The sequence below is a fragment of the Syngnathus acus genome, chromosome 9 (assembly GCF_901709675.1).
Source record: "Syngnathus acus chromosome 9, fSynAcu1.2, whole genome shotgun sequence".
In the NCBI taxonomy this organism is placed as follows: domain Eukaryota; kingdom Metazoa; phylum Chordata; class Actinopteri; order Syngnathiformes; family Syngnathidae; genus Syngnathus; species Syngnathus acus.
The window spans coordinates 4,569,063-4,581,192 of NC_051094.1; the positions used below are offsets into that span (position 1 = coordinate 4,569,063).

Genomic DNA, 12,130 nt, shown 5'->3' on the forward strand with positions numbered 1-12,130 from the left:
TCTTCTTAAATCTTAAGATAATTTTTTGCTCCGTATCAGTTTCTCTTCAATCCTGCTTTTTATGACGTACAGATTCGGGCATGATTATTGATGTATGTAATTTTGTTCATTTTGAATCATTGCATCCCACATACACACGCATGTAGATGCACACAATCTTCTAGTCTACCAGGGCTTTGCTTGACAGAACCCGTTAAGACAGGAAGTGCAAATTCCACCTCTGGATCCCTCCACATCTGTTCTCCATCGGGAAGTTAAGCAAGGAGTTGAGTCTCGACATGGTTCACGTCGTACCCCCTTATCCCCCCCCAAAACCCTCTTACGCGAACACTTGACCTCTCTTTGCTCACTTCCTGTTTCGCAAGTTGAAAAAGCCCGTTACTCCCACCGAAGGTTTTCCAGGGACTCGTACGCACGTAATTGCCGGTGTGCTGTGTTCAAGGACTGCTTGGGGGGAAAAAGGGAATTGTGTCTTCTGCAGGAGTGAAAACACACAAACAAAAAATCATGGCATAAAAATGGGGAAAAAAAATTCCATCGGTGTCGTTCCTGCCGTGGATTTTCACACACCTTTTGTCCAGTTCGTCCGTCTTTTTGGTGGGGGGGTGAATTTTCAACCAGCTGAAAGCACATCTGAGGTAATGTTGCAAACGGGTTAAAAAAAACAAAAAAACAAGTGTGTCTGATGACAGAGTACTTGGTCTTGGCCTCATAAAAGATCTTTTATGTTTTCAAAGCAGATGTGTTAGCATCACTTTTCATTTTGGCAGATGTGCGCCCTTACTGGTTATTTCACTAACACGAAACTTTCATCTGTCTTACCGCCCCCCAAAGAATCTTTGTTTTTGTGTTTTTAAATCACATTTTTGTTTTCAACAGTCTTGTCATTTCTCTGGACGTGTAATTTTACCTTCAGCAAAGACACCTGTTTGAATGGCCAAACCTTTTGCGTAATTACAAGGTCTCCGAATGCGCTTTAGCTTTTTTCTTTCCGACCCACCAATCTACACATTTTTCAATGTAGGAGATGCGTCATCCATGTTTGGTATACCCGAATTAAATTTAGCAGTAATTGGACACGAGAAGTTAAAGCTCAACGGAACCCTGGAAATAGCCAAAACCGATCCTAAAATCCTGTTTGTTTGTTCCCTGACCTGATTTCCATCCAAATTTCTTACATTTCATTTCATCTTGCTAAGTAACACTGGCTTTGGGTCTGAATTAAAAAACAACACTAATGGGGCCAAAGCAAAGTGTTTTTAGTTCCATTCTAAACCACTCAAGTGTAATCTTCTGTAGTGCTTCCCAGTGCGCTCAAATACGAGATGACCTATAACAAACGACATGAATAAACGCAATCCGAGCCCACCGACTGTCGCCTGACCAACAATCAAGAATCGAATCCCTGCCAAACCGCCTTCAACCGTAATCCGACGTAGTACCCGGATTGCCCTGACGGAACCCGTCGGTATGGTCTTGTCTGGTTCTTTTTGATGTACAGGTCCGCTGATTTGTGTTGCAGATCATCTGAAGCGCCGTCTGAAGGAATACGGCTTGGTCACTCCATTCAGCACCGACGCCCACGGACGCTTCCTGTCCCACCTGCTGTCGGCCACCCACAAGCAACGGGTCAGGAGGGAGGCGTCCACGACACCGCCCCCGACGCTCCCACCCACCCCATCGGATCGGCTCTTCTTCAACATCAGCGCCTTTGGCAAGGAGTTCCACCTGCGACTGCGGCCCAACAACCGGCTGGTTGCACCGGGCGCCACGGTGGAATGGCACGACGACGAAGGCTTTGGGACCGCAGGCGGAGCTTCCCGACCCTTCGCCAACCAGACGGCGTCCGACAACGGGACGACGAGGATAAGCTTGCTGAAGACAGACTGCACCTTCGTGGGCGACATCACTGACGTCGCCGGGGCCTCGGTTGCCATTAACAACTGCGACGGTCTGGTAAGTGTGCTGTTCAATGACCTTATCAATGGGCCCGTTTTGGGGCGTCCGGAACTCGGGACTTTTCTTTACGTCAGCATTTTTACAGCGCATTGTTCTCAAGAGGCTGTTTATGCCGACGTTTGTTACGCTTGAGTGGCCGTTAATCGGCGAAGGCCTCCCCGACTCCCTCGAAACGACCCCTTCCCAACATAAAACAGGAGTGGTCTTTTGTGCGGCCCGGGCCAACCGGACCTCCCCGTCAACCCTCGTAAAACACTCGAGCGGTATTTAGAGAATGAATCACCCACGCCCGGGATTCCATTTTGGGATTCCGAGGTGTTAAAAAAAACGAATGCTTAACATTAGGGATGGTAAGGGAACGCCCCCCCCCCCCCCCCCCCCCAAGAAAAAAACATTTAGGTTTGCCTTGGCGATAGTCCAAGAATGTCCATGAATGTATTTTGTTTTGTGTAAAGAGACATTGAAAATCAAATCAAATTAGTAACATACAACTGTTAAAATATTTCCTTTTGATGAAAGTGCAGCATCAACTGTATTGCCAATAGTGTCGTCTTCTTTTTCGGGACGTTGACCATCGCTTAGCAAAATGCAACATCAATAGTTTGTCTTTTTTTTAAGAAAGTGCTCTGTCAATAGTTTTGTCTTGCTTTGAGCAAAGTTTGTCTTCTTTTCAAGTAAGGTTATTAGGTCTTATCTTTCCCTCGCCGGATCCAAACCAGGGAAACTGGGTGGCTGTTCTTTATGTTGGACATACGCCAATAACACATCGCTAACTGTGATAGCAGCTAGCCAGGGGCTAAGCTGCTCTGTATTTGTCGATGGGACAAATATGACTGCGCGCTGTACTACATGTTGATTATTCAAGGGAAGCAAAACATAGCTTATCTTCACGTTATTCAGAAACTGTGTGAGGCTATTACGCTAGCAATGAGCATCCAGGCTACAAGCGTTGTCACATTTGTGTTATCGTTCGTTCTCCTAAAGCTGAGGCTTGAGTGATAAGAAGCAACGGCGGTCAAATGAAAATATTTTGCATCGTTAGGCAAATTTTGAAGTTGGACGAGCGGTCGAGCGGAAGGGACCGCCGCTGCAGATTTATGCTCTCCATAAAGAAAACAGAATAAACGGAATTCCTTCTCAGTCTCGTTAATGCAGGCGGCTTAACGCAGAGGCAGCTGGACCAAACTAGACCAAATGCTGTCAAAAAAGTAAGAAGAAGAAGCAAACGTCATCAGAAACTTTTGTATATGTAGAGTTACCGTTGATATAATCTGTGATAAAATATCGTTGATATAATACAGAATACACTTGTATAATATTATGATATATCTAAATATCCTTCAGAAAAACCGGTGAGCCGTGATTGGTTGGAACCTGGCAACTGTGATGTCATTTTCAGTCGACAACAAGTGGCAAAATGGCCGCTCCCTTGAGATGGTTAAAAACAGGTGGATGTTACCTGTTTAATTCAGATTCCACAAACAAATCTACCGTTTCGACGAGTTGGGCCGCACACGACATCTTGCTCCAAAGAAAATTTGAGGTGATTTGAATTTTGATGAAATATTGATATTTACGGAGCGCATTGAAAGCAGCTCGTCGTGCATGTGGAGCTCTGTGCCTTTTGTGTTTTTCACCAACCACCCCCTCCAACCACTTAGTCTGCCTCCTCAAGCACTCCCGGCAGTGACGGTCCCTTACAAAGGTGTCCTTTATGGTCTTCACTTCACGACGTATAGTAAGGCCTGCTGGCGTGGGAGTGTGACAGAGACGAGGGTGTGGGAGGAGATTTTTGCGGATTCTTGCTCTGGAAAACTGAAAGCGGCAGTAATGTTTGGGTTTGTTTGTAGGAAAATATGCATCAGGTGCCGACAAAGCGTCTATATTTCATGCGCTGCACTGGACAGTGGCGCATTGACTGCAGAAGTTTATTTCTTCTGCGACCAAGCTTGTAACTCGGTTTACCACTTCCGATTTAATTTCATTTTTGATTCAATTTACTAACATATCAAATTGATTCTCCCCCAATTGGAATGAATCAGAGTTCCATCCATTATGAAGAATAATAAACAATAGAGACTATGCTATTGTGTAAAAATATACAATATTTGTTTTAATGGCTCACTTTTGACATTTACAATGGCAACTCCAAAGATTTTTATTTATTTTTTTGCCTCCAGCTCAATTTTTTTTTTGTCGCTTCACTCCGGCAACAGAAAGCTCGTAAATTGACAAAGTTCACAAGCGCTCAGTCAAGGTGCCGCTGTGCTGTATATAGCGTTTCATTTTGAATTGATGCTCCCATTCCACTTATCTACCATGTGAGGATGTTTGTCAAGCAAGCAGGAAAGACGAAGGCGCCGTTCCAAAGGAGAGCATGACTGAAAATAGAAAATGAGCCTCTTCCTGCCTTTTTAAAGCAGCCGTGAAATTGGCCCTCGACCTTCCCTGTTGGTCCCCAGCGTCGAAACCTTGTCGAGCCCCATTAGCCGTGTTTGCCGTTTTAGTCGATTGGATGCCCTTTTTTTTTAATTATTTTGCGCGTATTTTCGCCTCCTGGCGTTTGTGTCAAAGCAGCTGCTAACACGCCAATTAAATGATTTGCACCTCGCGTTTGTGTTCGTATTGAATCGTCAGCGGATTCACATTTGCGTGGACCACAATGAAGACATCCGGCACACTACAGATACTAAAAAAAAAAAAAAAATGATGGAAGGATGATAATAAGCCTGCAAACTTTGCATCCAGTCTTGCTGTCTCCGAGATGTGAAAGTAACAAATTACAACATTTGTGTCAGAAGAGAAAAGGCTTGCTTGTGTTTTGGGGCTGCTTTGCTCCTCCCTGCATGGGGGGGGCTTCCTTGAATCTGCGCAGTGTAGACGGAAACCTTAAAGGCATTGGGATTTGTGATGCCATATTAGTGTGTCTACTATGAAATGCGGAGGAGGTTTGGCTATGGTGGGGCTGCTTTGCTACGTCCGGCGTCATGAAAGTGTGTATTACAGACGATGGAGCAAAATGTGGGTGCGAGTATCAGAAAGTAATTTTCTTTGAAGGAGGCTGGAGGAAGCAGTTAATCAGTGGCTTGGTGGGAGTGTGTGTGTTGTGGGAGGGGGCGAGGGGGTCCAAACAGGATGTGAGAGTTGTGCTTCTCATATGATGTTGTGGCAGTTAGCTGTCCCGAGGTCATTTGCTTGCGCTGCACTTCATCACGCCGAGAGCCGTGACATGTGGAGTCCCGCCCCGCCCACCACCACCACATGCATCATTAAAATGCATGCATTACCCAATTAAACGATGGAGTTTATTTATTAGACTGCTCATGAATGATTCAAAATGGAGGGAAAATGTGGCGGAATAATTTTAATGATTGACTTTATCGGTGAATCGTTGAAATTTGAACTTGCGATTATTTCTGACGTTTAAAAAAGGTAAGAACTGGAGAGCTTTGCTGCCACCTTGTGGCAATTTACTGCTAAAGAACTAACAGTTGAAGTGAGTTGAGGAGCTTGGTTTAGGCAAAAGCAGTGCTTTGCCGTCATCTTGTGACATTTCGTTGCTGAGGAAATGAATCGAGGATCATTTGGAGAAATGCGGCATCTTTGGACATCTGCAGGCAATTATAAACACGCTTGTGAGATTTGACACTTAATCGGATTTTTGCATCTTGCGGTAAAGCTCGCTCTGTTCCCATCCCACATGAAACGTGGCCTCAAACATGAAGTGAACCAATTAAAGTCATGCCTTTATGTATTCCGCAGAAAATTGTTTATTAGGAGCTCGGCGTGATGCGGCTCGAGCGTCGAGGCGCCGATGAAGCGTTTGGCGGAAACGTGCCTGCCACTCTTTGATGCTCCGCGCCCGCCTTGTGCGAGGCCAACGTTTGTTAGCGTGCGATTTACGAAAACTTAATTATAGCCAGCGGTCTTGTGAAGCGCACACTTCCTGTGTTTGCTACCTCTGACACGTTTGTGTGTTTAATGTGTGTGTTGGCTGTGAAGTGCATGTGCCTGAATCTGATGCAAGATATTGCCGAGCTGTGTTTTGAAATTTGTTCAATTATACGACCGTCTGACTTTGATGCAGCCGCCTACAATTAAGGCCTAAACGATCATCAATAATGGCAATTATTATCCCCAACGATTTATTCGCACCCCACTTGAAGACTCATCAGTGGATGTGGACGACCTCGGAAAGAAAAAGCACAAACACCTGTCGTGAGTTTTCGTGTGGCGCTAGTTAAAAAAAAAAAAAAAAATGGCAGGCACTTTCTTGCGCTTGTAATGACAGTCATGGGTAAGGTTGAAGCCCAACTGCGCTTTTTCATGGCTGACATTGTAAACACAGTCATCACCGTTGGGCACAGGTGGAATTTTGCACTCGCACCATACTTAGATTTTTGGGTAATAAAAGACTGCTGAAATTAAAAGCATGGAATCAACGCCTGTTTTCAAGTAAAAGCAAAAAAAAAAAAAAAAAACTCAAATGTAGTACTGAAGTAAAAATGAACATTTACCGATACGAATGGAAAAATATGTTTTGATTTAAAAATATGTGAGGGCATTAAATTCCACTTTCCTTAAATGGCATCACACCACATGCATGGATGGATTTTTTTTTTTTATAGCAAGAATGCACACCCCTAATATATAGATATATAGAGAGATAGATTAGTACAGTGACAACGTAAATGTTTGCTACTTCCCAAAATCGCTGCTGCAAAGGGGGTGGGGGGTCACGTTTTCCATCTTCTTCCTTCTTCTTGTGTGGGTCACATGGCCCAAGAAGGCTGCACTTGGCTGGAAAGAGAGCAAGAGGAAAAAAAATGATAAGAGCAAACAAGTCAGGAATGCAGCTGACCTCCATGTCTTCAAGTGGGCGGAACGTTTGGTCGTTCCCATCCTCCTCAAAGTTCACGTCTGCGGCCGGCTGGCCTCCCTCCCCGTGTAAACGACACATACACGCTTCCTGACTTTTCTTGTCGCCAAATTGATTCTTCCCATTCTGCGTTTTCAAATCGTTTTTTTTTTTTTCTTTTATCTGCTTGCATGTGACCCCAATGACCAAATCGGCAAACTAAAAAAAAAAGTTCCGAATTTACAGTGATCACTGTGATCAAAGCATTTGATCTACTGTGGTTCAAATATGTATATATTTTTTTAATGAGCCCTACTTGAAAGTCAAGGTGCCACTGTGTCGCGTAAATGGCATCACGGGGAAGACACCGGCAGGTGTTTGCACCATTTGTAGGGCCGTGAAAAAACAAATGGTGGGGGGGGGGATCAAGACTGCTGTGTTCCATCACTTTAATACCCCGGCTTCAGCCCGGGCCAAGCAGACAGCGCTGCCCTGCCAAGAATAACATGTGGCATTGAGCTGAAGGGCTCCAGTTGGTCAGAAACGGCCCCTTTCAGTGCGAAAACCTCTTAGAGGGCTCGCTATGAGGCGGGACAGTGGCACCTTTCACCCGCCGTGTTGTTCAAAGGTGTGTTTGCTTTGCAGAAATGCGAGCAAACCTTCGTCATCATTAGCTGCCATTTTCATCCGCCGCCTTGAAAGCGCCACGCATCTCCATTTCTTGTCGGAAAGCAAAATCTTGGTCGAGTGCCTTTCTGAAAATACGCAAGGAAAACAAACAAAGAGCAAATCGTCACGTTTAGAACCTAAATGCACCACCGAATAAACGTATTTAAGACCCATCCGGGAGTTAGGTCTTGAAACAAAATGAGGTTAGCGTTATCCGCTAGCTGACGGCTGGCTAGCTGAAATTATTGAAAAAAGGAATGAGTTGATGGTATCGCATCTTCCAATTTGCCAATTTACAAAATATTTTTGACTCCCATATCAAAACCTCGACGTATTAGTGAAAATGTAAACTATGACATTAGCGCTACTTGTTAGCCGGCGACTGGCGAGCAGCCGTACGCTTCGCTTTAAACATTTAACGTGACATTCATGGTTGATTTTGTTGTGTATTTGTGTGACAGTTTACGGTAAAAAAAAATATTATGCAGATGCCCCTCTGGATTATCATCATAAAAACAACTCAAGATTAAAAAAGTTAAAGATCATTTGCAAACTCGGCGCATAGCATCTCAAAGTTAAAGCCGCTTTATTTTGACACTTTTTAAGCTTATTTAAATCTGCCAATGCATGAAAGTATAGATTATAACAATGTGTTTGGCAGCAAAAATGCTGCTTGCTCATCAATGGATTTATTTCTGCTAATGGTTAAATATTTTTACATAATTACCCAGCCTGACTTTTTGTGTGGTTATTGTTGAACATTCATTGGCTGGCTTTTTGCTTTTTTTCCAAGGTTAATGTCTGGGTACTGGACGCCGGTTACTTTGGCGGGTCTGATTAAAGCTACTGTTTGGATGAAAATGGACTTCTATGATGCAGCAAACAAATGTTTCAAGGACCCTAATTGGAGTTTTTGACGGTCGAGTGACCATGCAGTCTCGTAGGGTACCGTTTGTTTGGCTAAATCCAATCTTTTTCATCATCTGGCATCTGGAAAAGCCAAGGATAGTTCGACTATTTCACTAGTTTAACTCGATACTTTACCCGGTTGATTGGTAGCTGAAAAGCTAACGTCTCCATCTTCACTCTGCCCTCCTTGTCCAACGGAGTGAGCCTATCAAAGACGTTGGGTCACAACAAGGTTGTCAACGTCTTTGTAAGCGATATACCAGAGAGACGTTTGGCACTCGCTATATGTGCTCCCGACATTCCTTGGCTAAGTTGGGGAATGCAAACGTGTGAAAGGGGCAAACGGGAGCCGTGGCTGGCAAAGACCTTGAAGCCACATTAACGACCTTTTAAACCGCTCGCTCCAGGCTGCTAACTCCCAGGGGAAATATCCCACTCTTTGCCCACTAAATGCTCCATTATGTGCAGGAGCAGCAGCAGCAGCAGCAGCAGCAGGCCGCCAACTGCCGAGGTTTGCCACCGGGCGCTCACTGAGCCTATGTTAACTGAGCTTTTTTTTTTTTTTTTTTTTTTGGAAACACCCTATCAAGTGCCCTATAGTCAATGCACTCCAATGAATCACCACTAGGGGGTAGGATAACATATCAATATCTCCATGAATGGGGTGGGTCCTTGTGTAACAAGCACATGGGCTCGACTACCTGAACGCTAACAAGAGGGAAACTGAGTAAGCGCTTGAGCTAACAATTAGCATCTATGTGGCGGTGTTGTTACACTGCATGCAACACTTGGTGCTGCAGTACATGTGGACAGACTCTATAACATACATTCTTTATCCTCTGTGAAGACCGACTAATATTACGGCCGTACTGAGAAACTGAGAGAGGAGCTGGCTGTCTTCTACTGCCTCCTGTTGCCCAAACAGCAGAATGAGCAGCACCAGTGAATTTCATTCTTGTTACTTATTAATGGTTGTCATTATTGTATGTTTATAATACAAGTAAAAGAGTAAAAAGTAGTTTTTGTGTGTGAATTTATACATTAGATTTTTTATTTTACTTCTTTGGTAAGGGACTGTTACATGTTTTTCTCATTGGTAAATTTAATTTCACAGATCTTATTTGTATTTATTCATTTTCAGTTTTTGACAGTTTCAACACTTGTTTTATTTCTATGATGATGAAGTTACATTTTGTCATTTTTCAGTTTTGTTTCATTTTTATTATATTTTTGTGGCGATAGAAAGGTAAGCCATTTTCTACTTTTTAATTTATTTCTGCGATGGATCGTGAGCGATTTTTCCTTTTTTTAGTTTTTTATCTATGATGAATGACCGCTGACCTCTTGAGAGTGAGAATATTCTCCCGTAACAATAAAAACAGTGGTGACCATTTTTTTTCCTCGTATTTTCTTATTTTATTTTGCGATGAGGGACGCAGTGAGACATTTTCTTTGTTGCCTGAGTCCTGATCTTTGCGCGTTGCAGGCCGGCATGATCCGGACGGATGCGGACGAGTATTTCATTGAACCTCTGGAGAGGGGCACCCAGGAGCTGGAGGACCAGGGCAGAGTCCACGTGGTGTACCGCAGGTCAGCCGTGCTGCAGGGCCCATCCGACATCTCGGTGGACTACCACAAGCCAGGTAAGATGCCAAATGGTTGCCGACTTTTTTGCTTTATGACAGCGTGGAATTCATTTGGGTTTCTGTGCATCGCCACCTACTGGATTGGAGGTGTAGTGCAGTTATTGTCATAAACGGAGTTGAAAATGACACGAGAGAAATTGTGTATCACGTCAATCGCACGTCCCATTTTGATGTAAAGGTGTTAAATTCCAGCGTGTCGCTCAAGTTTCCAGGCAGATGCATCAGATATGCCACGCTGATTTCAATCCAATCCTGACGCGCATCTCTTCAAGGAGATAGCGGCAATTTTCTGAGTGCGTTTCCTTGGGAATCATCCAAACAGGATTTTTCATGCAAAACTAGGCTGACGCTCGTTATCACGCTGGCCATCGACGTTTATGGAAATGTCGCATTGCGGAGCTCATCCGGTGCTTTATCATTTAATCCTCTTAGATTATATCGCAGCACATCAGGTATTTGAATTTCAGTGCCAGTCATGATAACTGGTATGGCATTAAAATGGTACATTAGAGATGTACAATCTAATATTAGCTGTATTAAAAAAATTAATTCTTTGGTGACCAAAATGCCTGGGTAGACAATTAAGACTGTTAAACCTTATGGAATCAGCCTTATTTTTTTTCCATGTTCATCCTATGGCATTGGGCGTTAAAATGTACAAGAATTGGAAGAAACAGAATTGTCCCAGAATTTTATTTCACTATCTCTGAGTCACAGTCACACGTTGCCTTGACATTCAGATGATTTCATGCCGTGGGACCAAATAATTCTCCCACCTGGAAAAAAAAAAAAAACTCTTGTGCAGCGGTGACCTTTTGTATCGACCGTTCACGCTACTGACGTTATGGCGCCACTTGAGCAATTAATGTCAACGCTGTTGAATAGAATAATCCACCGGAGCTGCATGTCGATTCTTTTATGGTGAAAAACAGCACAAGGTGTACTTACAAGTTCAAATACATTTCAATGTGATTTCAAAATTACTTTTCGGCATTTAAATATTTAAAAAAATAAATAAGAGAGGGCAGAACAAAAATGGTCTCCTATTTTTCACCTTTCACGTCTCCTCTCGACTGCTACGTTAGCATCTGGCGCTACGCTCCAGCCGACTTTGGAGTCTCCTTGCCACGGAGGTCGCGTAGGCTGTGGGAATTCTGCGCTTCTCGGCTCTTCTCCCAGCATCCGCGTAACAAGAGTCGTATTTTTTTGCTTGGTTGTTCAGCTCGGAGCATTCTGCTGGCGCTCCTCGAAGCAAAACAGCCGCGCGGCATGTCGTGTTTGCCCGTAAAACAAACGCGCGCCGTGCCGTGCGCCAACCAAAGCAAACAGCACGCCGGCCCGGCGGATTACACGAGGTGAGGTGTTAATGGTCGGCCAGCACGTTGTTTCTTTATAGGGAACAGATGATACCGTTATGGTGGTGACTCACTTCCTGTTTGTTTCTTATTCTTCATCGCACGGAGATGATCAAGTCACTTGCGTCAACACCCAGGATAACCTGACTGACCCTTTTGTTAGGCCGTGTGCTACACGTGATTGGATTCCATTCACAAAAAAATTCAAGTTGTATCGTATTCTTGTATTTTCATAATCGACCTCCTTATTTTGACGATGAACTCACAAATGACATTAAAGTAAACTGCCATTCATGCTAGAAGACCACAATGAATGAAAATCCAATATCCGGACCAAATAAGAAACCATTTTGATTTCATGTAACTTCACGATACATCGAGGTATGAAAGGTGAACGTTTCCCCAACAGCAAGCCTTGCGCATGACATAACGTCGCGACATTCCACTTGCAAATCACGGAACCTTTCAAAGATTCCGCTGCTGGTTTATTAACCCCACTCAGCCCGCGTGGAATCCTCTTGTCGTTCTGTCTTTCCATCCGTCTGTCTGTCTGTCAGCAACGTTCCACAAAGCCAGATGAAAATCGTGCTTGGAAAGTTAGTGTGTGTTGACCCAGCACTTTGTGAAAGTACACACCCACGGTGGATGTTTTATTAGCTACGCCCACATCATGAAATCCAGAGCACTGAGTTGAATCAGAAATTCCACCAAAGCCCATCTCGCACTACCTGCTA

General features: G+C 44.0%; 1 protein-coding gene across 7 annotated transcripts in view; it reads left to right on the forward strand.

Moving 5' to 3' along the window:
* The window catches only part of adamts3 (ADAM metallopeptidase with thrombospondin type 1 motif, 3), a 49,284-nt gene that overhangs the window by 1,007 nt on the left and 36,147 nt on the right, over positions 1 to 12,130 (forward strand). For all 7 annotated transcript variants that reach the window (XM_037258593.1, XM_037258596.1, XM_037258597.1 and 4 more), the window contains exons 3-4: positions 1,523 to 1,956; positions 9,882 to 10,038. In XM_037258593.1, the coding sequence (XP_037114488.1) occupies positions 1,523 to 1,956; positions 9,882 to 10,038 (591 nt within the window). The remainder of the gene's footprint in view (positions 1 to 1,522; positions 1,957 to 9,881; positions 10,039 to 12,130) is intronic.